The sequence below is a fragment of the Lepus europaeus genome, chromosome 9 (assembly GCF_033115175.1).
Source record: "Lepus europaeus isolate LE1 chromosome 9, mLepTim1.pri, whole genome shotgun sequence".
Classification (NCBI taxonomy): domain Eukaryota; kingdom Metazoa; phylum Chordata; class Mammalia; order Lagomorpha; family Leporidae; genus Lepus; species Lepus europaeus.
In genome coordinates, this window is record NC_084835.1 from 14,419,377 (window position 1) to 14,446,793 (window position 27,417).

Consider the following 27,417-nt stretch of genomic DNA (forward strand, 5'->3'; position numbering starts at 1 on the left):
CTGACTGCTCAGTTTCCTCCTGGGCTCCCCACGGTGTAGACCTCCACCTCCGTCTTGGGCATGTCCAGTCTCCAGGCACTGTGCTCCGGCCTGCCCCTGCGGCCTCTCCCGGAGAACCACGGACGCCGGGCCGGGGTGCCCCATGCACCAGTCAGGACCCCCAACCTCAGCCCTGCAGAGGAGCAGGTAGGAAGTTAGCCCCGTGCCTCCTGGGGCCTTGTGCCCCACCCCCCCATAGACCCTCCTCCCTCCGTGGCCTCCAGGAGCTGCTGGGGTCAGGGGCTGGGGGCAGTGGGTGCCAGACCCTGCCACACTGGCCGTCTCCTGCGGGTGAGCACCCTGGGCTCCCCTCTGGCTGTGGGTTTATGGTGTGCCCATACCCGTAAGGAGCCTGAGGCCCAAGGTCACCCAGACAGAAAATGGTGCCACTGCGGCCACCTCCAGTGGGAAGGGGCCGCGGGCGGGTGTGAAGTGCTCCGGTCTCCCAGCCAAGTAAACTTGGCCCTCGGCTGGCCCTGGCTGGACGCCGTGGCTCTGGGCACCGCGCCCCGATAGGTCAGCTCTTGTTTGCACGGGACCTTGCACCTGACCCTGGGTGTGTGTGTGACCGAACCCTGTTGGGGGGCCCGATGATGCTGGTGGCAGCTTGGGGGTCGGCATCCCCGATCCGATCTCGTCTTAGCACGGAGGCCACAGCCTGGCCGCCCAACCCATGTCAGTGCCACCAAGAGCTGTGGAGGAGCCGCCCTTTCTCCTTTGTGAGCTGGGGCTGACATTCAGTGCAGCGGTGGGTCCCGGGGGGGAAGGGGACAGGTTTCGTTCGGGGAGCTTTCTCCTGTCCTCCTCACTCAGAATGACTCAAGAAGTCCAAGACCATGGGAGGTGGGCATGGCAGGGGGCACTGCTGCTCGCCCCGCCCCCATGCAGCCCACAGGGGACAGGCCAGCATGATGCAGGCCTGGTTAATGTTTCCTCCGCTGTCACCTCCCTGCTGGCCGCCAGGGCCTTGACCTTCAGCCCTGCCCCCTGCATGCTGGGCCCTGGCTGAGGGGCGGAGCCCTGGGAGAGGGGGTGACTCCCTCGGGGGTCTGGGGAGCTGAACTGCGGGCAGGGGCAGGGGCAGGGGTCAGCTGGCCTTCAGATGAGCCCGGGTGTCCGCGGCGGCCCCGTGGGCAGCTGGCTTCGTACTCGGGCTTGCTTTCTGCTCTTCTCGTCTGGAACGAGTTGCTTTGGCTTTGTAAAATTTCAGAGGTGATTTTACAAGATCAGGTTGGCTGGTCTGAAAGCGTGTACCTCCCCCTACACACACACACAGACACGTGCACGCGCACACACGCGCGTCCGCGCGCACCTGTCACCACCAGTGTTAGTGTTTTTGGCCTAGCTGTTGGATGCATTCTGTGCACCCACAAGATGTCCGTGTGTGATTCTTAAACAGACGGGTGGAAGCATTCTCTGCACGCCCCCTCCCTTTTAAAATTATTTTATTTATTTGAAAGACAGAGTTACAGAGAGAAGTAGAGACAGAGAGAGAGGTCCCCCATCCACTGGTTCACTCCTCAGTTGGCCGCAACGGCCGGAGCTGCTCCGATCCAAGGCCAGGAGCCAGGAGCTTCTTCTGGGTCTCCCACGTGGGTGCAGGGGCCCAAGGACTTGGGCCATCTTCTACTGCTCTCCCAGGCCATAGCAGAGAGCTGGATCGGAAGGGGAGCCGCAGGGACTCGAACCGGTGCCTATGTGGGATGCTGGTGTCGCAGCTGGCGGCTTTACCTGCTACGCCACAGTGCCAGCCCCTCCAGCACCCGCCTGTTAGTGCAGATTCAGGCCTGAGCTGGTGATGGCCTAAGGGCACAGGGGCAGCTGGACCATGACCATGATTTCTGGGCAAAAGCAGTGACTGAAACTCCCAGGTGAGCGAGGTTTCAAAGGGAGCTGCTGCCCCACCAGTTGTGAGCCAGATTGGGATGAGAGGTGAGCCGGGGGCTGGCTTCACACACACAGCTGTGGGCTGGGGTCGGCCGCTGCGCAGGACAGGCCGGCTGCTGGCGGAGGTGCGCGGAGGCCGAGGCTGGATTCCGCTGGCGGCTGGGTCACTCACTTCCTGCAGCTGCTGTTAGAAGTCGGCAGCCCTGTACGGCGGAGAGCAGTGTTTCTTATCTCACAGTTCTGCGGCTCAGAGATCTGAGTGGTGGGGGAGGGCTGGCTGTTGAGCGCAGGGTTCAGGCCTCCTAGGGACACCAGCATCCCGTATCAGTGCACCTGCTGGACTCGGGGCCCAGCTCTGCCTCGGATGCCAGCTTCCTGCTTGTGCGCACCCTGGGAGGCAGCGGTGATGGCTCAGGTACCCGAGCCCTGGCAGCTCACGTGGGAGGCTCAGGTGCAGTTCCAGGCTCCTGGCTTCAGCCTGGCCCAGCCCTGGCTATAGTGGGCATTTGGGAGTGAACCAGTGGATGGAAGATCTTTCTCTCTGTCTCTCTCTCTCTGTCTCTCTGTGTCTCTCTCGCTCTCTCTCACACACACATGCTCTGTCTCTCAAGTTGAAAGCAAATACATAAGCGCTTTTTATGAACGTGGCCGACTCGCCTCCCTGCTCAAGAGGAGGATCCTGTCCTCACCTCCTGCAGCTCCCAGAGGCCACTGTGTTCCTTGGCTCCTCCCCCTCTTCCACCCAGCGGCGCAGCCTTCATAAATCTGTGCCCTGATGGCATCAGCTCTCGCCCCCCGTCTCCTCCCCAACCCTGACCCCCTGACCACGTGGGGCGCGCTCAGGTAATCCCGGACAGCCGCCCATCCCAGGGTCCTTCATCCATGGCATCTGCAGGGCCCTCTTGCCCCGCAAGGTAACAGCCTCGGGTCCCCAGGACGGGGAAGTGGACAGCTCCGTGTGGGCGGGGGCAGAACTCTGCCCGCCACACCGTCAGGTGTCCAGAGCCCTTGGGGGCCAGCGCTAAGCCACTGGGCTTGTTTGCTGCTTAGGCCTGTGTCTCTAGGAGCTTCCGTGTGATCTGTGTGTCTCAAGAATGTCCGGCTGTACCCGCAAGAGCTCCCTGGCGGCCTGCGTTCTGCGATGAACAGGGCGCGTCTAACACCGGGAGAACTCACTTCTCCGGTGCTCGCACTGAGGGGCGCGTCCTCGGGTGTAGACGGAGACTCTGAGAGCCCGGGTGTGAATTTCCCACTCTGGCTGCCCTCCCGTGGCTCCCGTGGGTCCTCAGAGAAAACCCAAGACCCTGCAATAGGCGAGCTGCAGAGAGGGGGGCGGGGAAGAGGAGAGGTCGGGAAACGCGCCCCTGGGGTCTGGCCTGGAGGCCTTGGAAAGATGACATGGAGCGGGCAGGGCCCGGCACCTTCCAAATGCACAGTTGAGCCGTCAGTGCCGAGAGCTGGGGAAACTGAGGCAGCCCTCGCCACCCTGCCTTCAGGGGACCTCCAGGCTGGACCCCGCCACAGGGCTCCCTGCGGGCACCATCGCCCCTGCTCACCCCTCCCCTGTCAAGCTGGTGTCCCCAAGGCCCGGTCCCTGGCTTTTGTTTCTTCTGTCACCTGTCCCCCTACCGACTTCCTGTGCCTGCAGAGGGAGGGAGCTCACTGTGCCCACTGCCACCTCCCCCCTCCCCCAGCAGCCTCACCGCCCACTGGACACCTGGGCTCCTGGGAGGAGGAGGAAGTGCACAGGAAGCTACAAAGCTACCCCCAGCTTGCCTGCTCCCACGCTGGTCTCCAGCCTGGGTGCTGGGCGGTGGGTAGCGGGAGGGCTGCCCCGCCTGTGGCCCCCCGGCGGGCACACAGGAGCTGGAGTGGAGTAGCAGACGGCAGAGCATCCAACTGGGACAGCCCCGTGAGGAAGCTGACAGACAGGGACTGGGCAATGGGCAGGGGCCGTCAAGGACCCCCCTGAGGAGGGGATTCTGCACCCAAATGAGGGAGGGTGCGGTCCAGGAGGAGCTGGGTTGAAGGCAGAGGGAGACCCCAGGAGTGGGCGGTGTCTGAGAGGAGAACCTGGGGGCCTGGGCGTTGGAGCTGCTTCCTCGACTGGGCAGAACCCCTCCTGGCCCTGGCCTCTGGCTCCGCCCAGGTCCCAGGTCTAGCAGGAGTCTCAGTGCCTGAGCTGCCCAACCCCGAGTGCAGCCCACAGGCTGGGCCCTGATTGGGGGCGCTTCTCTGTGTGTGTGCATGGTGCCCGTGGCCTCCCCGAGAGCTTGCATCCTCTGCTACAGCTGAAAGCCCCAGGCAGGTCCCTCTGTGGCCCCGTGGCCTGGTGTCTGGGGCCAGAGATGGTCCACAAGGAGCGAGCAGAAGAAGGAGGGACCAATGGTCTGCAGGGTTGTGGGGGCAATCAGGGAGGGCTTCCTGCAGGAGGTGACGTTGCAGGTGGGCCTGGGGTGAGAGCCAGGCCCTACATGGGTGGGTCATTTGGCTTCTCCTGAGCAGAGCAGAAGGAGATGCCGCAGGGAGAGAGGAGGGCCCACCATGCAGGCCCCAGCCCCCAGCCCCGGCTGTCTCTCCCGCTCTCCCCCACAGCTGGCGCTCAGGAACGCCTTGCGCTACTTCCCCGCGGACGTGCAGCAGCTGCTGGCCGCCGAGTTCGCCCAGGAGCTGCGGCTGTACGGGCACATCTACATGTACCGCTTCTGCCCGGCCCTCGAGATGAAGTGAGTGCTGGGGGCGGGCAGCGTCTGGGGGGGAGGGCGCAGATCTGGAGGGGTGGGGGCCGAGGGAGGAGGACGCTCCAGGCTGGAAGTCAGAATGCCGAGGGGTCAGCAGCGGGCGGATCCAGTCCCTGCACACAGCCAGGACGCAGCGAGTGGTCATCTGCTGGGTCTGGAGCCCCGAGTGTGGCCCGAAGAGGGGGCGCCTGATGGACAGGTGTCTCAGACCTGCCCCACCTGGCCCCCGCGACTCTGGAGCACACCTGTGTGCAGAATCCCTGCTTAAACGGCGTGCCTTGTCATCCTGTGTCCCCGGGTGGGGCTTGGTTTGCCCGCCGCAGTGCACCTGGCGTCCCGGGGGGCCTTGTGGGAGCAGGGGGTGCCGGGCCCCACCCTGGCATCCTCATCCAGCAGCAGCGGGCTCAGGCTGGAATCTCCGAGGGTTCCTGGATGAGACCGGCACCTGGCGTCGCTCGGAGAGCTGGTACCTGAGCAAACCCAAGGCCAGAGCGGCCTTGCATCATCCCGGTTGTCCCTCCCCCTACAATTCCTGTTCCTGGCCTGGCACCTGTGGCAGCATTGCCGCCCAGGGGTGTTTGCTGAGTGAATGAAAGAACACGTGAAACAATGCTGCCCCGAGGTAGAACCTTCCAGAAGGCAGGCGTCAGCTTTTGCCCAAGTGCGGCTTGCTGAGTGGCAGGGAGGGAGGGAGGCCGGGGGAGGGTGGAGCCTGGAGGTGTGCAGGCTCAGGTGGTCCCAGGGCCTCGGATGCCTGTCCCTTCCCGCGTGGCCGGGCGCCGGGCCGTGGGCAAGGTGGACACTGCCGTACAAGGAAGGGAGCCCGGTGCCTCTCACTCTCACGCCTGGTGGCTGGACTTCCCCTCGCAGGGCCTACCCCATCGAGCAGTACCCCTGCCGGACGCGAGCGGCCGCAGCCATCATGCACATGATCATGAACAACCTGGACCCCGCCGTGGCTCAGGTAACAGCTGGGCAAAGCCAGGCCTGGTACTGTGCAGGAGACGTGGAGCCTAAGACGGGCGTGAGATACTTGTAGAGTCACGGGACGCTGCACAGCTAGGGCGGGGAGGGCCCCCGCCTGCTTCCCCCGGCTTCCCTTGGCGGTTGTGTCCTCTCCATATCACGGCACCCAAACTGGCACATCAGTCAGTGTCACCGTAACGGGCAGGCAAGGAAAAATAAGCAAGCAAACAGGCTCCGTGCTGGAAAGTTCTGCTCTACCAAGCAGTCAGTCCGAACATTGCTGGTGAGATGTTTGCTTTCTCTTTCCATCCTGAGTCTTTGCAGGGACCAGGATCAGAAGTGGAGTAGTTGGGACTCGAACTGCTGTCCGTATGGGATGCTGGCACTCTAGGCTGGGCCTTTAACTCACTGTGCCACAGCACCAGCCCCATACTGAGTCTTTGAAATCAGGCAGATGTTTTACACGGTGGCCGATGGCCGCCACCTTGGATCCAGTCGCCATCTTGGATCCGGCTGCGTGGACCTGTCCCAGGCCCCCGTAGGAACCAACGTGCAGATCCATCTCCCGGACAAGAGAGCGCTGGCTGTGGTCCTGAGCACCAGGAGGGGGATGGGCTGTAGGGACCTGGAGTCTTGTCTAGAAGGGAGAATTGGCCTCGGCCCTGACCCCTGTCCTGGTCCCCGTCTGCCCCCGCCTCTGACCCAGGCTGAGTTCCCCGAGTGGCTTCAGCCCTGTCCCAGATGGGTGCATGCCCCCGTGGGCCTGCTGTCCCTGGGCCTCACCCTCCTTCCCATTGAGTGGGGCCCAGCCCAGGGGCAGGGGGCCCTGCTGCTCCCCATCCGCGGCCCTGTGTGCCCTTCCCAGATCCTGGTCTCCAACGACGCCCTGTCTCCTACAGTTTCCCCAGGAGCTGGTGACCTATGGAGGAAACGGGCAGGTGTTCAGCAACTGGGCTCAGGTAGGGGGGCCATGCAGCCCCACCCCACCCCACCCCTGACAAATCCCAGGCCTCGGCCTCCCCCGTGCAGGACACTGGCCCTGGAGGTTATCTGGGGACCTTCCGGTCATAAGGGTGGGCAGGGGTGGGGTTAGTGGGGACGCCCGGAGCCACGGCAGCACCGTGGAGCCTGGAGGGACCGGACCACTGCGGGGACAGGGCTCCCGCTCACGGCACCTGCACATGGACTGCCCTCCAGTTCTGGCTGACCATGTCCTACCTGGCGAAGATGACGGAGGAGCAGACCCTGGTCATGTACAGTGGACACCCCCTGGGCCTCTTCCCCAGCAGCCCAGGCGCCCCTCGGCTGGTCATCACCAATGGCATGGTGGGTCTGGGCTCCGGGAGCGGGGGCGCCCCCGGCCCTGCCCGGGCGTCCCAGCCCCGCTGCCTGCCCCCTCCTTCTCTCCCAGGTCATTCCCAACTACTCCTCCCGGGCGGAGTACGAGAAGTTCTTTGCTTTGGGGGTCACCATGTAAGTGACTGTTCCGTTCGTTAGGCGGCCTCTCCGCCTTAGCCCCGTCTCATCATATAACAAAACGGCACAGTTCTGTATAATTCCTGAAAAACCCAGTTGCAGCGTGGAGCTCTTGTTAGTCTCATCCACGCGGGTTCCCCAGTAGTTTTCATGTAAATCCCTTTGGTTTTTAGACACAGGTGAGCGACACAACACGCGAGCACCGTTTTGAACCCTGCCCTTCCCCCACAACTTATAACAAAAAATCTCAGAGCTGCAGAAAATTGGAAGAACGTGCAGTGAGCCTGACCGCTATGCTCGCTTCGTCACGTGTCTGTCTGTCTGTCCCTTTATCCATTCATTCATTCTCTGAGCCTGTTTTTCTGGGCATCTCAAAATAAGTGGCAAATATGACTGATGGAGTTCAGTGTTTTTTTTCTTTTAAAGTGCAATTTGCCTGTGGTGAGACACACACATGTTGATTTTTAAAGATTTATTTGTTTGAAAGGCAGCATTGGGGGGGGAGAGACAGAGAGAGAACTTCGATCTGCTGGTTCACTTCCCAAAAGGCTGCAATGGCCAGAGCTGGGCCAGGCTGAAGCCAGCAGCTTGGAGCTTCTTCTGGGTCTCCCTTATGGGTGCAGGGGCCACAGAACTTGGGCCATTTTCCGCTGTTTTTCCAGGCCCATTAGCAGGGAGCTAGATCGGAAGTGGAGCAGCTGGGACTTGAACCGGCAGCCAAATAGGATGCTGGCATCACAGGCGGCAGCTTAACCTGCTACGCCACAGTGCCGGCCTTAAGAAACCTGCATCATACAGGCCCCGTGTGATGGGCTTCAACCAGCTGTTTACCTGTGCAACCCAAAACTTGGCCAGGGACCGGGCTCTGGCTTCACCCGAGAGCTCCCTGGTGCCTGTGCACAAGACCTTTGCTTTGACTTGAAAACGCTGCCATCACACGTTGTCTTGGGAGCTATGTGGACCCCTCCCCCCCAGCTCACGGCCCAGTACAAGGCCACGTGTGCGCATCTGAAGCAGGTGCCTCCAGGGTTTCTGGCAGAGGTGGGCGCTGGCACTCCCACCCTCAGATGGTGTCCAGCCCTGACCCCTCCCGCAGCCCCAGCATGTGGTCCACGGGGGGGTCGTGTGCCTGTGGAGTCTGGCCCTGTGGTGCTCGCACTCTGCCTTGGCGTCGTCCAGTGCACCTTCCCCTGTGCTTCTAGAACCTTCTCACGTTCAGCTGTGGTCTGTGTGGCCAGAAACTCTCCACCGTGACTTTTTTTTAAAAAAATCAAGGACACAGCCGTAGTGAAGAAGACAAAATCTCTAGCAGTATGGCTGGGGCGGGGGGAGGGGGAGAGAACCAGATGAGGACAGTAGCCTTATCCTATTGTATTCCGTGTGTGTGTGTGTGTGTGTGTTTCTCTGTCTCTCCGTTAAGGAAGCCGCATTAACACCTTTCGGGATAGTTAGCCCACTGTAAGCTGTCTCCCATCCAAGTCCTAACCAGGCCTGACCCTGCTTAGCTTCTGAGATTGGCCGCGCTCAGGCTGGTGTGGCCATAGACCATTGCGTGCTGAGCCTTCTAAAGTGGGTGCTGGCCTCAGCCCCTGCTTGCCTTGCTCTCTCTGTGGTCAGGTACGGCCAGATGACGGCGGGCAGCTACTGCTACATCGGTCCCCAGGGCATCGTCCATGGCACAGTGGTGAGAGCCCAGGGCGGCGCTGGCCGTGGCCGGGGGGCTTCCGGCTGCAGGGCCTGGGAGGAGGCGATGAGTGCCCAGTGTCCTGTCCCTGCAGCTCACCGTGTTGAATGCCGGCCGGCGCTACCTGGGTGCGGAGGACTTGGCCGGGAAGGTCTTTGTCACCTCTGGGCTGGGCGGCATGAGCGGGGCTCAGGCCAAGGCCGCGGTCATTGTGGGCTGCATCGGCGTGATTGCGGAGGTGAGCCGGTGGGGGCTCCTGTCTACAGCCCTGCCTGCCCCCGCCTTCCTGTCCCGCACAGCGGCACCCACCTGTCTCTCCTCCCTGCCCCCTCCCTCGCCTTCCCTGCTGAGCCCAGCTCCTGGTGACCCTGTCAGCTGCCAAGTTCTTGGACGAGAGGTAGAAGAGAACCAGTGAACAGTCTCCCCCCGCCCGGCTCACGGCCAGGTGGGGAAGGCAGACAGGTTGCCGGTCGGTGGAGGTGTGTGCAGGGGGCTCTCTCGGAGTGGCTCTCACTTCTTTACCTGGTAGGTGACAGACAGGGTGAGAGAGGAAGCCAGAAGCGGAGGAGACGAGAGCTTTGAGGCGAGCTTTGGCGAAGCATAACGCGTGATTTGTGCTTGGTTGACATTACACCTGTGCTACGCGTGCCTGTGTTCTAGCCCTGGGCTGAAACCCTACATGCAGGTGTTCACATCAAGAAGGTGATGCAGCAGCCAACGATGCTGGCACAAGTTTTGCAGCTCGGAGATTCTGTAGATTCTCTTGGGCTTTCCTCGCAGGTAGAAAATTGCTGCTCCAGCCATCTCACCCACATTCCAGGCAGGAAGAAGTGAGAAGGGAGTTGGCAGCTATGACTGACTCTGAGTAGGATAATCATATCTCAGGAACCCCTTCTCTCATCTTGTTGGTCAGCCTTGAGCCAGATGGACGTCCCCCCACCCCGCCCACAGGAGGGTGGAGAAAGTGGACGGGCTGCTGTGATTGGCTGGGGTGTGGTGCTGTCACCCTGAGCGAAAGCTGGGCTTGGTGGATGGAGGGGAGGAGGCGGGGCGGGGGGAGGGTAGCTCAGTGTCTGCCCCAGGACTGTTGCAAAGATCAGTGTCCTGCGTGGAGGAGAGCTTTCCTGTGCGGGGTGCTGCACCCAGGGGCCGTCTGTCACCGCGTGGTCCGTGCCTTGTGGCCCCAGGTGGATAAAGCAGCCCTCGAGAAGCGCCACAAGCAAGGTTGGCTGATGGAGGTGACCGACAGCTTGGACCGCTGCATCGAGAGACTCAGGTACAGCTCCACACGCGACTCAGAGCCCCGGACACGTGAGCCATCGTGTGTGGGGAGACCTGAGGTGGGGCAGAGGCTGGACTGCTCTGCGGGGGGCTTGTTTGAGGCCTGAGAGCTGGCCCGCGTGGGCACCACACCCAGAGGTCGCAGCGCACCAACGTCAAGATAAGAGATCCTAGACCTCCTTGTCACCGGGGAAGTCCCCGGGGCGGTGTCCTTGGTGCTCAGACACGTGGCTCATGGGTTTCGGGTCCGTGCTTGGTGTTCCTACACTCAGCCGCCATGTGGGGAAGAGTGTGGCTTGAGGTTCTCCCTGCATCGTCTCACTGAGCAGGGCGCGTGGCAGGTGCACCCCTGCTCACCTGTGGGGGAGGCGAGCTGTGGAGCGGGCTCTGCAGGCGCATCTGTGGCGCCTCACTGTGCGATGGGGATGTCTGGGGTCGGGGACAGCATTTCCCCCATTTAACGCCCTCTGGGGTGTCTTAGGGAGGTGGGCCAGGGTCCCCGTGGGTCTTCCTGCTCTGTGTCCTTGCAGGGAAGCCAGGAGAAAGAAGGAGGTGCTCAGCCTTGGTTACCATGGCAACGTGGTGGATCTTTGGTGAGTGGCAGGTGGGAGGTGGCAGCCTTGGGGACCCCAGGCCACAGCCCAGCCCGCAGAGGCCCCAGAGCTGACCTGGTGCTCCTGGGACACAGCGCCCCTAGCTGTGCTCTGTCCCCACTGCGACCAGCCCACGGCCTCCCTGCCGGGGCTGTGTTGGGGGGAAGCCGGCCCTGGCAGCTGGGTTCATGCCGCCATGCCTGGCCTCCCACCTGGCTTCCCTAGGGAGCGCCTGGTCCACGAGCTGGACACGACGGGGGAGCTCCTGGCGGACCTGGGGTCGGACCAGACGTCCTGCCACAACCCCTTCAACGGCGGCTACTACCCAGTGCAGCTCAGCTTCTCGGAGGCCCAGAGCCTCATGGTCTCCGACCCGGCTGCGTTCAAGGGCCTGGTGCAGGAGAGGTGAGGCCAGGCTCGGGGCCGCCCACCTGGTCCTGCCCTCCACACTTGTGGCCCTCCAGTGGCCGGCTGTGGACCCTGGGCCGGATCTCTCCGAGTGCTTGCTGCCTCCTACAGTGGGCAGGATGGTGGGCCCACCCTGGTGGGTGGAGCTGACCCCCCCCATGGGCGGGGCCAGGCAGTGGGTGTGGCTGACCCCGCTGTAGGTGGGGCCTGTTTGTGGATACCTCCCTGTGGGTGGGGGCTGGGTGGTGGGCAGGGCGGGACGATGGGCCCACCCTTGTGGGTGGAGCTAACGTTGCCTGTTGCAGCCTGAGGAGGCAGGTCTCAGCCATCAACCGGCTGGCCCAGGAGCGCTTCTTCTTCTGGGACTACGGCAACGCCTTCCTCCTGGAGGCCCAGAGAGCAGGTGGGTCAGGGGAACAGGGAGCTGGGCCTGGGCAGCTCGGGCCTGCCGCTGTGCTGGGCTCCTGGGTGGTGCTGGGCAAGCCGCTCCCTCTCCCACCTCGTGCTGGGCTCCCGGGGTGGCCGTGTGGGTCCTCACCCCGGGCGGCCGATTCTGCCCGCAGGAGCGGATGTGGAGAAGAAAGGCGCCAATAAGACGGAATTCCGCTACCCCTCGTACGTCCAGCACATTATGGGGTGAGTGCTGCAGCAGCCGCTGGTTCTGGGGTGCCCAGTGCCACCCCTCTCCCCTGTCAGGGTCTGGGGCCTGGGCATTCAGGAGGAAAAAACCTTAACTTCTGACCACCACCAAGGCCATGCTCTGAGACCTGCTCCTGGCCCAAGGGGTCTGAGCACCGGTCATGGGATTTCTGCACACCAGAAGGTGTGTCCCGAGAGCTGTCCATGCCATGGCCAGAGCTGCAGCCCCGAGTGGCCAGCCGGCGGGTTGAGGTGAAATCAACCTCCTCCCCTGCCTGCTGCACCCCAGGACAAGGCAGGGGGGCTTCTGAGGCCAAGGCTGGAGGCCTCATCTGGGCTTCAACGCTCACTGTCCGCAGCGTGCCCAGCAGGGACCAGACAGCGGGGGAGGCGAGCAGGCAGACAGCACCTGTCAGGTTCACTGTGGGGTGCCGAGGCAGAGCCAGCGGTGGGCTGGATCACCAACAGGGGTCCAAAGGGCAGCTGGGCTCCTCTGAGCATGGCAGAGAGGGGTAGAGGCCCGGGGACATGCACCCAACTGGGCCTGGCAGGTGCAGGAGCCCCGAGAGTGCCCCTGGCCTCTGTACCCCAACCCTCAGGATCACCTGGCCTCAGGAGCTTGTCACCTGGGAAGCCTAGTTTGCATGGGAGGGGCAGAGTGGGGGCACAGCAGGTAGGGAATCCTCTGAAACTCTCTGTCCAGCGCAGGGCTTAGGGTTTTCCGCCCCTGTGCCAGATGATGATCTTGTCCCAGGCCTGCCCACATGGCCCAGCCCGTGGGTGCGGTCAGCCAGGAAGCCCCGACTGAGAGGACACTGTCTTGCAGGGACATATTCTCCCAGGGATTCGGGCCTTTCCGCTGGGTGTGCACGTCGGGGGACCCCCAGGACCTGGCTGTCACAGACCAGCTGGCCACGTCCGTGCTGGAGGGCGCCATTGCTGCTGGAGGTGATGTAGCGGGTGCTCACAGGGCTGGGTGGTCCCCAGAGCTCCTGTCTCCATGGGCACAGGTGCCTGCCCGGGTTCTGCCTGGGACCCCAGGTCCCAGTGGGTTTTTTTTGAGTTTTTTGGGGATTCAAAGGATCTTGAGGCCAGCCAGGTAGATCCTGGACCCCGAATGTCATGCTGAGCCTTGGAAACACAGGCGCCATGTGGCCACTAAGACTCTGCCACCCCAGAGTGGACCTCAGCTCTGCTGGCCAGGATATACTGGCTACAAATGACAGCCACTCCAAGGGGCTGAGGAAGAAAGGGCTCCCGGGGCTCTGGAAATGGGACAGTCCCGGCTGGGGCTGGCTGAGCTGTCCTGGACATCCCATGGTCCCTGTCCCATGCAGCTTCTCCCCTGCATGGCCCCAGCCCTGTGAGGGCACCTGTGCTTGTGCCCCAGGTTTAGCTGTGCTGGGCTCCATGGCCTTCACCAGGCCCACATGTCAGGGTCTCTGTCAAGTTCATCTAGGGTTTGGCCGATGCAGAGTGTAGCTCCTACCTTTGCTTTTTATTAAAAAAAAAAAAAAAAGTATGTATGTATTTAAGAGATAGAGAGCAACCTCCCAGACATTGGTTCATTCCCCACATGCCCACGACAGCCAGGGCCGGGCTGGGCTGAAGCTGGGAGCCAGGAACAAAATCCAGGTCTCCCCCATGGGTCCCACGCACTTAAGCCGCCGTGGGCTGCCGTCCACGGTCTGCCCTGGCAGGAAGCCGGGGCCGGAAGACCCCAGGAGCTGGGACGTGGACGTGAGCACCTTCACTGGGGTCTTCCCTGCAGTGCCAAACTCCCGTCCCCTCCGCCTCTTCGACTTAGACGGCTGTGCTCTGCGTCCCCCTGTCCCTGCCCTAAAAAAAATAAATAAAATAGAGAGAGAGAGAGAGAGCTCCTGTTGCGTGCATTTGGCGATGCTTATCCCTTGGAGAAGAGAAGGTAGTGTTTCTACGGAACGCCCTCCACTGCTGGAGCCCTCGCTCCCCACTTCTCTGCGGCTTGTCCACAGGCCCAGGGTGCCCTCCTCTGAGTGGGGCCTGTGGCCTTTGCCGTTTGCTTTGCGTGCCTAGGGCCTGTCTTGACCTTGCTGCCAACCTCAGGTTCACTGAGCGAGGGCAGGAGTTGGGGTCACGCAGCTCCAGGGCTGGCAGGCCAGGCTGAGGGTACGGGGGGCCACCTGTGTGGGCAGAGCCAGGCCAGGAAAAGGGGTTGCCGTGGGCATCTGCTGGGAAACCAGGACAGAGGCCCCTGCAGGCTTCTCTGGTGTAGGACGATGGCCCTGCCGGCAGCAGGCAGACTGCTGTGTGTTTAACCAGCAGCCCGCCTGGGAGATCCCTGGGCTCCTGTAGCCGCCACTGCAGCCCCTGGTGTACACACCGCCGGCATGGCCGAGGTGGCCCTGTGCCTATGACTGGGCCTCCCCGGGAGCAGTGCCCACCATCCTGTGACACTGCCACCTGACAGATATCCTCGGGAGCACAGGTCACAGGAAAGCGCAGCAGAGTCCTTGGGGGCGATGGGCTTTGATATCTCCTTTGTTTTTTTAACATATGTTTACAGTGCCTAAGTTAATTTACTTAAAATGTTGCTGGTCTCTGTTATAACCACTGGCTCTGGGGCTAGCTCCCAGGCACCCTGGCTACCACCTGCCTCCACACACCTCCATCCCAAGGCCTGACTGGCCTTTCTTCCAAGCCTGTTCCTGCCCCAGGGCCTTTGCACTTGCTGTCTCTGCCTACAACTCTGTACCCTCGGAGCTTCCTTCTGAGCACTGAGAACTGAGCTTGTTCCCGTCTCAGGCAGCCTTTGGTCCCGCTAACCCATGGCTGTGGTGGTGACCGATCCTGTGCCTGGCACAGTGTCTGTCCAGGAGGCTCTGAGCAGCTCCTGATGAGGGAAGGCACACATCAGGCAGCGGGGCTGTGTGTGTCCATGCCTTAATTCACGTGATCGTCGGCGCTGCCAGTTCCCAAAATCAGGAGGACTGGGGTGGGTCCCTGGGCCCAGGTCCTGGCCCCAGGTGCCTGTGCGGAGCAGCCAGCACCGGGGAGGGCCCGGCGTTCCTGGCAGGGGCTGCAGGTGCACCTGACCCTCTTCTCCCCGCTCCCTGCAGTGAAGGCATCCGTGAAGCTGCAGTACCTGGATAACATCCGCTGGATCCGGGAGGCCGCCAAGCACCGGCTGGTGAGCGCACGGCCCTGGGGTGCGGCAGGGCCGGGCACAAGTCCTGGGAGGAGGAGGAGCCGTCAGCTGGGCAAGGGGTGGCAGGCAGGGTCTCAGCATTCCACGGCCCCCTCCCGGCCCTGCCCTGCGAGGGTGCGGACACTGGACCCTGTGCAGTTGTTCGTGGCTGCAGCAGCCCCCTTGCCCCAGGCAATGATGGCCAAAGAAGCCTAGGCCTTCTGGTAGGCGGCCTGGATGAGGGGAGAAAAGGGGACCCGTGCAGCCATGGGGGAGACCAGTGGGCAGGCGCCCCCACGTGGTCAGAGGTGGAACTGCCGACCGCTTCGCCAGGCTCTCAGAGGTGTTTGTGCAGCTGTTTTGTACGTCACCTCGCGAGCCATGGTGAATGACGCAAGCCCGGGGCCCATGGGCCGGTCAGTGGCTAAGACAACGCGGCATTTATGGGCATTTTAATACTAATCCAATTAACTAATTAACATTCACAATGCAATGTCAGCCTAAACAGGGAGGAAATTCTGGCCTGGCTGTGCTCCAGCACCGATGACCCTGGAGTGAAATCAGTCAGACTCAAAAGGACTAGTGCCTATTCCATTGTACGAGGTCCGCGGAGTCGCCCTTGACACGGAGAGGAGAATGGCAGTGCCAGGGGCTGGGGCGAGGGGATGGGCGTGCGGCAGAGTTAGTGTGGGGAGATGAGAAATTCTGGAGATGGTGGTGGTGTTGGCACAACCCTGAGTGTGCTTCATGCACACGTGATGCTGGTGGAGACTGTAAGTGGCGTGTGTTGCGTCTCTTAGCAGTCAGTTAAACCTGGAATAGGGGGTGGAGCCTGGGTCTCTGGACCATAGCTAGGGGCAGTGACTTCCTTCAGAGATGACCCTGTACGAGCTAAGACCTCAGATTCAAGCAGCGTCAGCTGGGCGTGACCTGGCCCTGCCATGTTCTCAGCTGGGTGACCTGGGGCAAGTGGCTCAACCTCTTTGAGCCCCATACTTCCATCTGGAGACGGTGCTCAGAGCAGGCCCACCAAGGCCCTCCCTGCACAGGAGCCACTGAACCCAGGCCCGAGCAGATGGCCGTGTCCTGCAGCATCACTCTGAGTGTGCCTATGACACAGAACACAGAGCAGGGTGGTGTGGGACAGGGGCTGGCCCCTACAAAGTGGGCAAGGAAGCTGTCTGCTGAGTGTTCAGGACCAAATAATGAGCAGGTGGCAGTCGTGTGACACTCCCAGGGGGTAGAAGGCCCAGCCAGTGCAGGAAGATCAAAAATAGGGGTGTGTGTGTGGGGGGGTGATGGCCATGTGGTTGATACATCTTTGACCGTGCACTGTGTCTGTACTAGTGGATCCTTGGCCTGGGCTCCCACAGTTAAGAAGGGACAGCCCTGGTCACCTGAGCTGTCACCTTGGGCCAAGGTTTGCTTTAACCTTGCATCCTTGAAACCCCATGTGCCAACATCAGTCTCCCGGATGTGCAGGGGGGAGGCCTGGGGCTCAGGGAGGAATGGGGCCGCAGGTGGAATGTGGGGTGGGGGAGCGAGAAGGAGGGAGCCTTGAAGGAGAGGTGGCAGCATGTCTGCAAAGGGGCCAGTGGGGGGAGGTGAAGGTCAAGGGCAATGCAGTGGCCAAGTGACCGTGGCACAGGGGCAGTGGCAGAGTCTGTTTGTTAGGATCCCTGGAGACTGTGTTCTTCTGTGTACTCATGTTGTCCTTTGCCTTTTTGTTTAAGATTTATTTATTTATTTGTAAGGCAGAGAGAGAGAGAGGTATCTTCTGTCTGCTGGTTCACTCCCTAAATGGCTGCAATGATCAGGGCTGGCCAGACTGAAGCCAGGAGCCTGGAACTCCATCCAGGTCTCTCACGTGGGTTCAGGGGCTCGAGCCCTTGGGCCATCTTCCACTGTTTTCCCGGTCCGTTAGCAGGGAGCTGGGTCAGAAGTGGGGCTGCTGGGACGTGAACCGGCGCCCATGTGATGCCCGCGTTGCAGGTGGCGGCGTAGCTCCCTGTGCCACAGCGCCGGCCCCCTGTCCCTTGTCTTAGGAATGATGGTGATCACAGAAAGTCTGTTTTGAAAACGTCAGTGTCACGTATCCCAGTGTACAGGACAGAGTTGGCAGTCTTGGGTCGCCCCCCCCCCCCAATTCTTTCCCCACTCTGAAGCCAAGAAATCTGGGAATCTCCCCGCAACACAAATTTACACTTCAAGTTTTCCAAATGGATTTGAGTTAGCGTGTGTGAGTGAAATAAGGCTCGTTCAGTCGAAACCTGCAAGGAAGGAGGAAGCAGTAGACCAGCCGTCCCAGCCAAGTCTGCGCTCATGGACAGCTGCGAGGCTGCCTCCCTTACCGGGTCCCGCCCCCTGCCCCCACTGCCCCATAGCCAGGGTTTCTAAGCCTTGCCACTGTCGACACTGGGGCCAGGTCAGTTTCTTCTTCTTTAATTTATTTGAGAGGCAGAGTTACAGACAGAGAGGGAGAGACAGAGAGAAAGGTCTTCCATCCGCTGGTTCACTCCCCAAATGGCTGCAACGGCCAGGCCTGGGCCAGGCCAAAGCCAGGAGCCAGGAGCTGCTTCTGGGTCTCCCACGTGGGTGCAGGGCCCAAGGACTTGGCCATCTTCCACTCCTTTGCCAGGTCACAGCAGAGAGCTGGATCAGAAGAGGAACAGCTGGGACTTGAACCGGCGCCCATATGGGATGCCAGTTTCTTCTTTTTAAAAACAAATTGCTTACTTTAGTTGGAGGGAGAAGGAGAGAGAGAGAGAGAGATCTTCCATCCACTGGTTCACTTCCCCGATGACTGCCACAGGCAGGGCTGGGCCAGGCTGAAGCCAGAATCCCCAACTGGACCTCCCTTGTGGGTGGCAGGGGCCCAAGCACCTGGGCCAGCATCCAGCTGCTCTCCCAGGAGCATCAGTAGGGAGGCGGATTAGAAGCGGAGCAGCCAGGACTCAAACCTGCGCTCTGATGCAGGGTGCAGGCATTGCTGGTGGCCGCTTACCCTGCCGTGCACAACGCTGGCCCTGGCTCACTTCCCTCGGCTTCACGCTCTCGAGGTCCACCCAGGCTGTAGTACGGGTCAGCATCTCCTCCCTTTTCCAGGCCGAGTCGTGCTCCAGTGCTTCCCTGGTTATCGGCTGCCGGGTGCTGTGAATTACACGGTTTGCAGATCTCTCCTGGAGTCCCTGGATAATTCTTTGCCATGCAGAGGGAGGTGGGATGGGTGCGTGGTGGAGGTGCATTGTAGGATTCTTAGCAACATGCCTGCCCACACCAGCAACATCCGCAGATGTCCCCCGTCACTGCCTGATGCCATCGTGGGGCTAAGCAGTGACCTGTGGGAGCCTAGGATCTTCAGGCGGTGCCACCATGTGGCAATGAGCGGGTAGGAGCTCAAGACAGACGCCAGGGTCCCAGTCCCAACCTCTGGGTCGGTTGCTTCCTGTTTCCTGGTCTGTAAGGTAGGATTTGGCTGACCATGACGAGGGCCCGAGTGTAACACACCAGGACTTGTGGCAGGCACGATACGCAGCCGCATCAGGCCGTGTTCCTGCCGTGGCTGGCGTGGCGCTCTCGGGAGGCAACCTCCTGTTTCTGCACATTTGGTTTAGTTTCTTGTAGCGAACACACTTGGCACACACTCGGCAGTCCTGTGTCGCTTCCTCCACAGTTCTTACCTCCCCCGCCCCACTCTATCCCTGGTCTGGATCCAAGAAATCTAGAAGTCTCTGTAGCACTGGAAAGTTTTCTGTAAAGGATCTGAAGCAGTGGCTGTGAGCCACACAAGTGAGGGCTCTGAGGCCCCTCTGGGGATGAACTCCTGGGGTGACCTGCATGAGGACAGGTGGAGGTAGGTGCACCTGTCCGATGGGCTGGACTTGAGGGCCTGCCAGGCCCACAGATTGAGAGCTGTCCCACACTCCAGGGATCCTCCTTGGGAGTCATCTGTGTCCCACTGATCTCCCGCTGTCACCCTCGCCTCCCCCACATCACCAGGCCCTGGCACTCTTGCCTCTTTTGGCTGAGATGCCTCCTGCCCTCTCCTCTGCAGGTGGTGGGCTCTCAGGCGAGGATCCTGTACTCAGACCAGAAGGGCCGTGTGGCCATTGCTGTGGCCATCAACCAGGCCATTGCCTGTGGGAAGATCAAGGTGATGCGTCTTGTTCTGGGACTCTGGCGGGGGGGAGGGGCTTCCTGTCTATCACCAGCCCCCACAGTCCCTGCAACCTTCCGACTGCACTGGAGCAGGGGTCAGCCCCACCCAGTGTTTGCAGCGCCCCTCCTCCCAGCTGAGGCCCACGCCGCCACTTTTTAGGGAATTTGGGTTTCCTTGGAAGCTTTGTCCCAGACAGGCAGAGGGAGCCCTGAGATGGGCTGTGCCGGGACCCAGGCTCCACATGGGGAGGCCAGGGTATGAGTTGTGAGAGGGGGAGGGCGCACGGGTGGGGGCCAGCTCCGTGCGCCAGAGTTCGGGGTGGGAAGAGTGACTGGAAACTAGGAGTGACAAGGCCCATCCTGGAACCCAGGCCCCAACACTGTGACCTTGGGCAAGGCAGGCGCCCTCAGAGTGATGTTAAACCCAGAAGCGTGAGTGTGAGCTTGAAGGAGGCGGCTTCCCCGGACGCCATGGCACACGTCCCCAGCTTTGCCCTCTTTCCTCCCGGCCGGCCAGGTGCTTCTCCGAGGATGTGGATCTCTGGGCGCACCTGCTCGGAGGGGCCTCTGGCAGCTGCCCTTGGTGGGCCGCATTCCTTAGAGCTTGTTTAATGAAGGGACCACACTGTGCATGGCACGGGGACCCCGTCCTCAGCCAGGGCCCCACCTGACCTCTGGGCCTGCGCCGTCACTTGGGTGCAGGAGGCAGAGCTGCCGTTGCGTCACCCAGAGCTGCCTGAGATCTCTGGGGAACGGAGAGTGTGGCCAACACGTGCAGTACAAATCCAACTCTGTGTTTCCACCACGTGGCGAGTCTCCGTCCTCGCACAGACCAGGGCTCTCCGCGATGACCTAGTTTGGGAAACCAAGGCCCTGAGAGGGGAGGGGCCCTGGGTCACACAGTGCAGTTGCTGACCTCCCCACGGCCATGCCCGCCAGCACCCCCACCCCACCCCAGGCTGTCTGCCTCTCCCTTTTCCCCCCAGATCCTGCATAACACCTGTGAGTTTAAATCCTGGCTCTGACGTGTAGAATGAGTGTCCTATCCTCTCAATGCCTCTGTTTTCTTGTCTATAAAATGGCCATGGTAACGGTTGTGCCTCCCTGGTTGGGGCTGTGAGCTAACGTCTGTGTGACACGTGGGTTACGTGCTGGGCATGTGGACATCTGCTCATCACTTTTGCTGATGAGGGCCCACGTGCAAGGCAGGGAATAGCACAGGCTCCTGGCTCCTGGGGTGGCCTGAGCCTCGGCCGCCGGCTGATGCCTGAACCCCTCCCCGCTGCAGGCGCCGGTGGTCCTGAGCCGAGACCACCACGACGTGAGCGGCACGGACAGCCCCTTCAGGGAGACCTCCAACATTGACGACGGCTCTGCCTTCTGTGCAGGTGAGAAGACGGAGGGTGTGGAGAACGCTGGATGTGGGCTTTACTGAAACCTGAGTGGTTGCGGCCTTCCAGGCACGTTGTGGTGGAGGGCCTGCCACAGGAGACTTGGCAGAGGGCGGCCAGCCCAGGGCTGAGGGGCTTCGGTGATGTGGGACCCCACCCCCACCCCAGTTTGGAAGCTGGGCCATTGCCAAGCGCACAGGGCCGAGTGGATGCCCTAGACTTGCCAGTACACTTGGCCAGTGGCCTTGGCCTTCAGGCTCCAGGCGAGAAGCTGTCTCCTCGCCTCTTCTGGATTCTAGAGCTCTGTTTCTTGGTAGTTTCCCTCCTAGCACCAGAGGAACATCTTGAGGATTTCCCTGCTGGTCTCTCTGAGCACCAGGTGGCCTTCTCGGAGGAGGAGGCTGGGAGAAGAGAGGGCACAGCCCTCCTGTCCATGTCCCCAGGGGACTTTGCGGTCTCAGGCCAGCTCACACTTGTCTCTTAGCAACCTTGGCTCTGCCTGTCCGGCATTCGGTGCTGGAGAGAACCACAGGGAAAGATGAGGGCGGCCGGGCCATGTCTCTGGCTCTGGCTCGGGCTGCGGCTCTGCAGCCACCAACCCCTGTGGTAGACCTGCTTGTCCCTGGTCCCCTTCCGCCCAGCTGTTGCCCTGTCCCTGAGACCCAGCCGGTTCAGGGAGGGACCGGCGGTGGCTTCTGTGTTTCAGACATGGCCGTGCAGAACTTTGTGGGGGACGCCTGTCGCGGGGCCACCTGGGTGGCCCTTCACAACGGAGGAGGCGTGGGCTGGTAAGGAGGTTTCCCAGCGTCGGGTGTGGGCTGGTGTGTGCATCTCAGCGGCTCTCCTGGGGCAGGGCCAGGCCCAGGGGGCTGCAGGCCCGGGGCCACCTCCCCAGGCACCGCCGCTGCAGAACGGTTTCCCTCCCGTGCATTCCTGTGCCAGCTGGGATGCCGGGGGACAGGAGGACACCAGGGGAGGAGGCCTCGTCCACGCCTCTGCACCTCTCTGGGGCTCCCCTGCAGCTCAGGACACCAAGGCCTTAGTGCAAGCTCGGTGACACCAGCACCCTTTTCCTGTCATCGTCAATTTCACAGATCCTTTCTTGTTCCCATCCTGATCAGCTCACTGACACAGCATGTCCCACCTGAGGGCCTGGGCTGGGGCACGGGTGGGAGAGACCTGTGTTCTGGGTGCTGGCGTCCCTGGCTCATGGCTCTGCCCCCGGCTCAGGCCTGTTCCCAGCCTACACCGTGAGCGCGGGTGCTGCTGGGATGGTCCCATGCCGGCTGACATCCGTATCACTACGAACGGTAACGGCCGACTCACATGACTGAACACGGACCACGCTGCAAACGGCTGCCGAACTCTGTCGTCCACTTTCTCACCTAACCTGAGCAGGCAACCGAGACACCCAGAGGCTGACGGGCTGCGCCTTCCTGGGTCTGCCTCCACAGGCAGTGGGCTCCAGGCGTGGGCAAACCTGGGTTGCTGGCAGCTCCAAGCAGCAGGGGGCGCTGTGGCCTAGGGGAGGCAGACCGCTCCCCAGGCCTGGCTCTAGTGCAGGACTTAGCTAAGCTGCGCCCGCCCTCTGGGCCACACCCTTCTGCAGCCTCACTTTCCAGAACACTCCGACTGGCTTGCTTGGCCTGCGGCCTTTTGGGGCTGGCATTCTGAGCTGCGGCCCGGTCAGGTGGCTTTCGGGAATGGAAAATGTGAGCAGCTTGTCTCTCTTTGGAGTCTGACAGGCTGCAGGGTCAGGAGCCAGGATCGAGAACAGAGCAGGGTTTCCTGCACCGATTCCAGAGGGGAAGAGAGGGACTCTGGAGTAGGCTGGGGAGCTTGCCCGAGGCCTTGGAGTCGGTGGTGGAGCCGGGGTCTGAACCCAGAACTGTCCCCCACCACCATTGCCAGGAGGACAGCGGAGTGCAAAAGGGGCAGAGCAGAGCTGATGGAGGAAGGGTTTGCATCACGAGGGTCCCGGGGGGCAAGAGATGGCAGGGCCAGAAGGTAGGCAGGCCCTGGCTCCCGAGAGAGCGAGCGCTCTCTGCCAATTCCTAGGTTGCTCCCCTGCTGCAGTTGGTACCTGGGTTCTGTGGACAGAGACTCAGGCTGGTGAGATGCTACAGCCAGAGCCCTGTGTCCTTGCTGTCCCTGCGGGCTTACTACAACCACCAGGGACAACCAGCGCTGTCCCAGCGGGAGGCCAGTGCCAGCTCTGCAGGCCAAGTTCCTTCTCTGTCGCGTGTGAAGCCGTGTTCCTGCCTGATACCCCCAAGCTTCTCCTGAGGGCCTTGGTTTGCCTTTCGGTCTTCCAGGACATCGGCGACAGCTGTGGGTTGTTTCCGGCTCTCTGTTGCGCTGGTCTCCTTGGAGCCCCCTCTTCCCGATGGTTCGGTGTCTGTCTGCGTGCTGTTTGTCCAGGGGCTGTGGGTAGCAAGGGCGCCAACGGGCTGGATGCAGCAGCCCTGTGTGCTTGGGGGAACCCTTGGCCCGTGGGCGTCAGGACAGGGCGTTCCGGCTGGGCTGCCAAGGAAGACACATCAGTTCGTTGTTCCCACTGGCATTGGCTGCTCAGACCTCGGAAGAGCCCTTTCTGGTCTTCTGCCTCACTGTTGGGTTTTGGGCTGTGTGTGCTCCAGGGTCGCCCCCGTGTCCCACTGAGAATCAGCTCAGGCAGCCCCCTGGCAGCCAGGTGTGGGTGGGCGTCTGGCTCATCGTGGTGGGGACAGGCTTCTGGCTTGCTCCTTTGCTCCTACTTCCTGGGCGCCACCAGCAGGGTCCTGGCTCCTGGGGTGCTCATGGGTTTACTGTGTGGGTAACTCGCCCATAGCCACCTTGGCTTTGAGCTTGCAGCTGCTTTCCGGCTCCCAAATTCCCACTGCGCATGCTCCCCTCCCTCTCCCCTTATCCTGGTGAGTTCAGTAATCCCTCTCTGGTCATGTTAGCCAGGTCTTGGATTGGAAAGGGAATGAGTGCACCTAGTCCCTGCACCATCTCCATCTGACATGTCCTCTCACTGATCAGTATCTCAGAGTGTGTCTCTAAGTTGAATGTGCATGGGAACCCTCTGGGTTCCTAAGTCTCATGGACAAAGTTGACATAACAGTAACTGCTTTGTAGGCCGGTGGCCAAGATTAGTTGGGTTAACGACAGTAGTTGATGCTCAATAACGCAAGGCCTCCAGTGGTGTCTGTTCAGTCTCCTAGTGGTGTCCTTGAGTGCGTCTGGCGTTGCCTTTGCTCTGTGCGACATGAATTCTGTGTTCATGTTTTTCAGAAAGATGTCGTTAGTTGTGCCAACACCCTTTGTCAGTAATCCCCAGTTCCCCATTACGAGCCATGAGTTGTCATCCCCCGTGTTCAAGGTTGCTCTGTGGTCGGCAGGCTGAGGTCACCTGGAGCTGAGCGACCTTGACCTCTGACCCTCTGGGGGGCAGTTCTGATCTTCAAAGGCTTCCCTGGTTGCAGGGTGCGGGGGAGTCCTCCGGCTTTGGTCTGGTGCTGCCTGCTTTCCCCTCTTAGGCCTGGCATCAGCGACTCTGCATGAGAGCCAGGGGCTGGCAGGAGAGGGGGTGGCCCCGCTCGGGGGCATAGGCTCAGGCTCAGGGCAGAGCAGGGAGCCAAGCACTGCACCTGGCCCCCTGCTCTGGGACTGGGAGTGGGGAATGCAGGTGGCTCCCAGGGGCACGGGGATCCTTGGCTTCCTGGTGAGAAGAGGCAGTCGCGTCCAGGTGGCTGGGTGGAGAAGCAGGTAAAGCCAGGGGGCCTTGGGAGGCTGAGACAGGGAAACCAGATGCACATTTCGGGGTGCAGGAAGGAGAAGGAGCAGACTGACTACAGGCGGGGAACAAGGGGGGGCAGGGGTGGGGGCGTGTTTGCATCAAAGCCCTGGCAGGCGTTGACAAGATCATGGGTGTTTCCTGTGTGTGTGTGTGTGTGTGTGACAGCTGAGCCCAGGCCGGGTCCTGCATGGACAGCGGCACAACACAGACGCCCTGGATAACGTGGGGAGGGTGAGGACGGTGCAGGTGTCCCAGGCCGTTGGGGCAAAGAGACACGGGGCAAACGGACAGAGAAGAAGAGCAAGCGCATCCCCCACCAGCATCTCTGAGGACCTGAAGGCAAACAAGGACTCGCTGAACCCGGCCAGAGTCAGAGCAGCGCTTAGGGAGAGGCGCTAAGTAGGAAACGAGAAATACTGAGGATCAAGGAACTTGTAATTAGGTAATTAGGACCCCCAAATACACCTGCGGGAAGCCGAAAAGATAAAGATAGATGACAAGTGAGTAATACAAGGGACGCCCCCACCCCGGAAGTGTCCCTACAGGACAGCTCCCAAAGAGCTGGAGCAGGTGACGGCCCTCTCGGGTGGTCAGGCGGGGCTGGACAAGGGGTCAAGGTTGACAGGTTGAGCGCTGAGGCACAAGTGGGCAGAGGCCAGTGTGTGGCCGCTGCGTGGCTGCTGTGTGCTCGCTGCGTGGCTGTTGCGTCCGCTGGTCTGCAGGCTGCAGGGCAGACCTGGCGTGGCTCCCCCAAGCCCCGACGCCTTCTCCCTCCAGCCAACGCTTCCACAACCTCGTCTCTGCCTGCTCGGTGTGAGGCGAGCCCCAGGGAGTGAGCTGGAACCCTCTGCCGCTTGCAGGGGGGAGGTGATCAACGGGGGCTTCGGCCTCGTGCTGGACGGGACCCCGGAGGCCGAGCGGAAAGCCAGGATGATGCTCAGCTGGGACGTCTCCAACGGCGTGAGTCACCCGGGGCTGTCCGCCACCTCTCCTGTCCCCTGGGTGGCTCTGCAGGTTCAGGTTGCGGAAATGAGCAGGCAGGGCCTCCCTGCTCATGAGAACCCCGCCCCGGGCAGCTGGGGTCTCTGTTTTCAGGGTCTCCCTGCCTCTGGTTTTACCCCCACCCCAGTCTGGACTTTGCCTGCACAGGTGGCCCTGGCAGTGCCCATCAGTTCCTCCCAGCAGGGCCCCTGCCCGCCCCCAGCCCCTCCCACGCTGGCTTCTATTTTAAATCGTTAATTTGTCATCTCTGAAGGTGGGCCTCACGCTGGAAGGGGCCTCGTCTTCCATCCAAGATACACCCGATTCTCCTGTGCTGGGAGTGGGGTGCGGGAGGGGGGGTTCCTTCCCGCAGCCCCATCACAGGCAGCTAAGGAAGCCGCAGCTGAGCGGGAGGTCAGAGGTCAGGTGGTCATGGAGAAGCAGGTGCAGCAAATGAGGGAAATGGGGCGGGGGCTTGAGGAGCCACGGGCAAGAGTCCGCACAGTCTGACGTGTGGGTGGGAGAACAGGGCGGGTGGCTGGCGGCTGACTCCCCAGAGGCCACCAGCGGGGAGGGGCTTCGCCCTGTAGCACTGAGAGATGGGGAGAGTTGTGCTCTGCTTCTGTTCTGGGAGACCCCACTGGCTGCGGTGCGCGGATGGACTGGGAGGAGGCTTGGAGGGGTGTGGGTGGGGGGCGGGGGAGGCACCATGGTCCAAGGGAGACCAGGTGGAGGGGAGGAAGTGGACTGGAGAGTGATGGGGGAGGGGATAGGAGGGCTCCTGGCCCCATGCTCCTGGGTGGAGGCGAGGTCATTCTTGGGCATGCGGGTGGGATAGCACGCCCACTGGCTTCCCATCTGAGAGGAGGCCGAGTCGGGGCGCAGGCAAGAGAGCAGGAGGCCTGAGCTGTGGCTGCAGGTGGGGTGGGCACAGAAGAGCGAGCCCGCGATGGCCTTAGAGGTGCTGGCGTGGATGAGGGCAGGCCTTGTGGGAGACAGAACACCTTAGAGGTGGGAGGGGGACACCTGGTGGTGCTGCTGACACCAACCGCTGCGTCCCCCTCCCCCCAGGTGGCCCGGCGCTGCTGGTCGGGGAACCGGAAGGCCTATGAGATCATCTGCCAGACCATGCAGGAGAACAGCGGCTTGGTGGTGACCCTCCCCCACGAGGTGCCAGACGAGCGCCTCCTCCAGCAGGCCCTGCGGCACTGAGCCGACGCTGGCACCGGCGTGGTCCCCTCTGTCCCCTCCTCCCAGCCCCAGGGCACCTTCCACAGCCCATGCTTGGCCCCCTGTAGCTCTCTCAGGGTCCTGGACAGGATGCCACACTCGGCCCCCGGTGTACCGATGAGCCATCAGAGGCCTGGAGAGCCGAAGGCATGTGCCCATGACCCCGGGAAGGCACTGGGAGCCCCAGGTGGGCCGTGGATGTTGTATGCAGAGCAGGATCTTGGTGGGTGGGTGCGGGACTCACCTGCCATGAATCCAGGCTGGGCTACCCCGTGGTTTGTCTGGCTGGTTTTTGCCTGCTGCCCTGTGTCATGGCTGCAGCTCTCTGTCCATCTATTTGCCCATTCATTCATCTGGGCAAGTACTTTTGGGCTTTAGTGCCCCAGGCTTGGGGACACAAAAGGGCTGGAGCAGGCTGTTGGCGTGGAGCAGTGTGGGGAGGGGGACACACAGGGAATAAATGGATGAAACAAGAGTGCTGTCACCTGTCGTGGCCTGGGAAGTGGGCTCCACGGACAGGGGACAGGCAGTCGGCTCCACGGACAGCAATGCTATAGTGGCACAGAGAAGGGAGGCAGCCGGCACAGCAGGGACCACAGGAAAACACAGCCTGACCACTTCCAACAGAGGCCACCCAGGACCTGCTTGGGACCCGGGTGTCCTGTTGGAGCCATGCTGGGCTCCGAGGCTGGCACCTTGCAAGCCCTCCCCCAGGTCCCATCCCCTAGTGGGGACGGGCCCTGGGGCACCAGGCTTGGGTGCAAGGGCCTGAAGAAGGTGCTCATTGGTGAGGGGTGTCCCCTCTTTCAGCCCCACCTGCATCTCCCCTCAACAGGCCCCCTGGGGCACTGCAGGCCCTGCCCTGTGGGACTGCCCAGCTCCTGCCCTGAGCCACTTAGGAGGGAAGCGCAGCCTGGTGGGTGAGGGGAGGGTGGGAGAAAGACCTCCCCCCAGCAAGGAGAGCACCACAGGGGCCCACTCGGACGTGGGGACATT

The 27,417-nt window shown here is 61.8% G+C and overlaps 1 protein-coding gene across 1 annotated transcript; it reads left to right on the top strand.

Moving 5' to 3' along the window:
* On the top strand, window positions 1-26,896 carry UROC1 (urocanate hydratase 1). The gene is made up of 20 exons (XM_062200580.1): window positions 1-186; window positions 4,522-4,652; window positions 5,538-5,631; window positions 6,533-6,592; window positions 6,831-6,959; window positions 7,045-7,106; window positions 8,727-8,793; window positions 8,888-9,031; window positions 9,981-10,069; window positions 10,605-10,667; window positions 10,893-11,072; window positions 11,381-11,478; window positions 11,639-11,711; window positions 12,541-12,662; window positions 14,813-14,883; window positions 18,935-19,033; window positions 20,327-20,426; window positions 21,136-21,217; window positions 25,071-25,170; window positions 26,263-26,896. Exons 1-20 carry the CDS (start codon window positions 61-63, stop codon window positions 26,401-26,403), a joined length of 2,031 nt encoding a protein of 676 aa, XP_062056564.1. The 5' UTR covers window positions 1-60; the 3' UTR covers window positions 26,404-26,896.
* The last annotated feature ends 521 nt before the right edge of the window (window positions 26,897-27,417 follow it).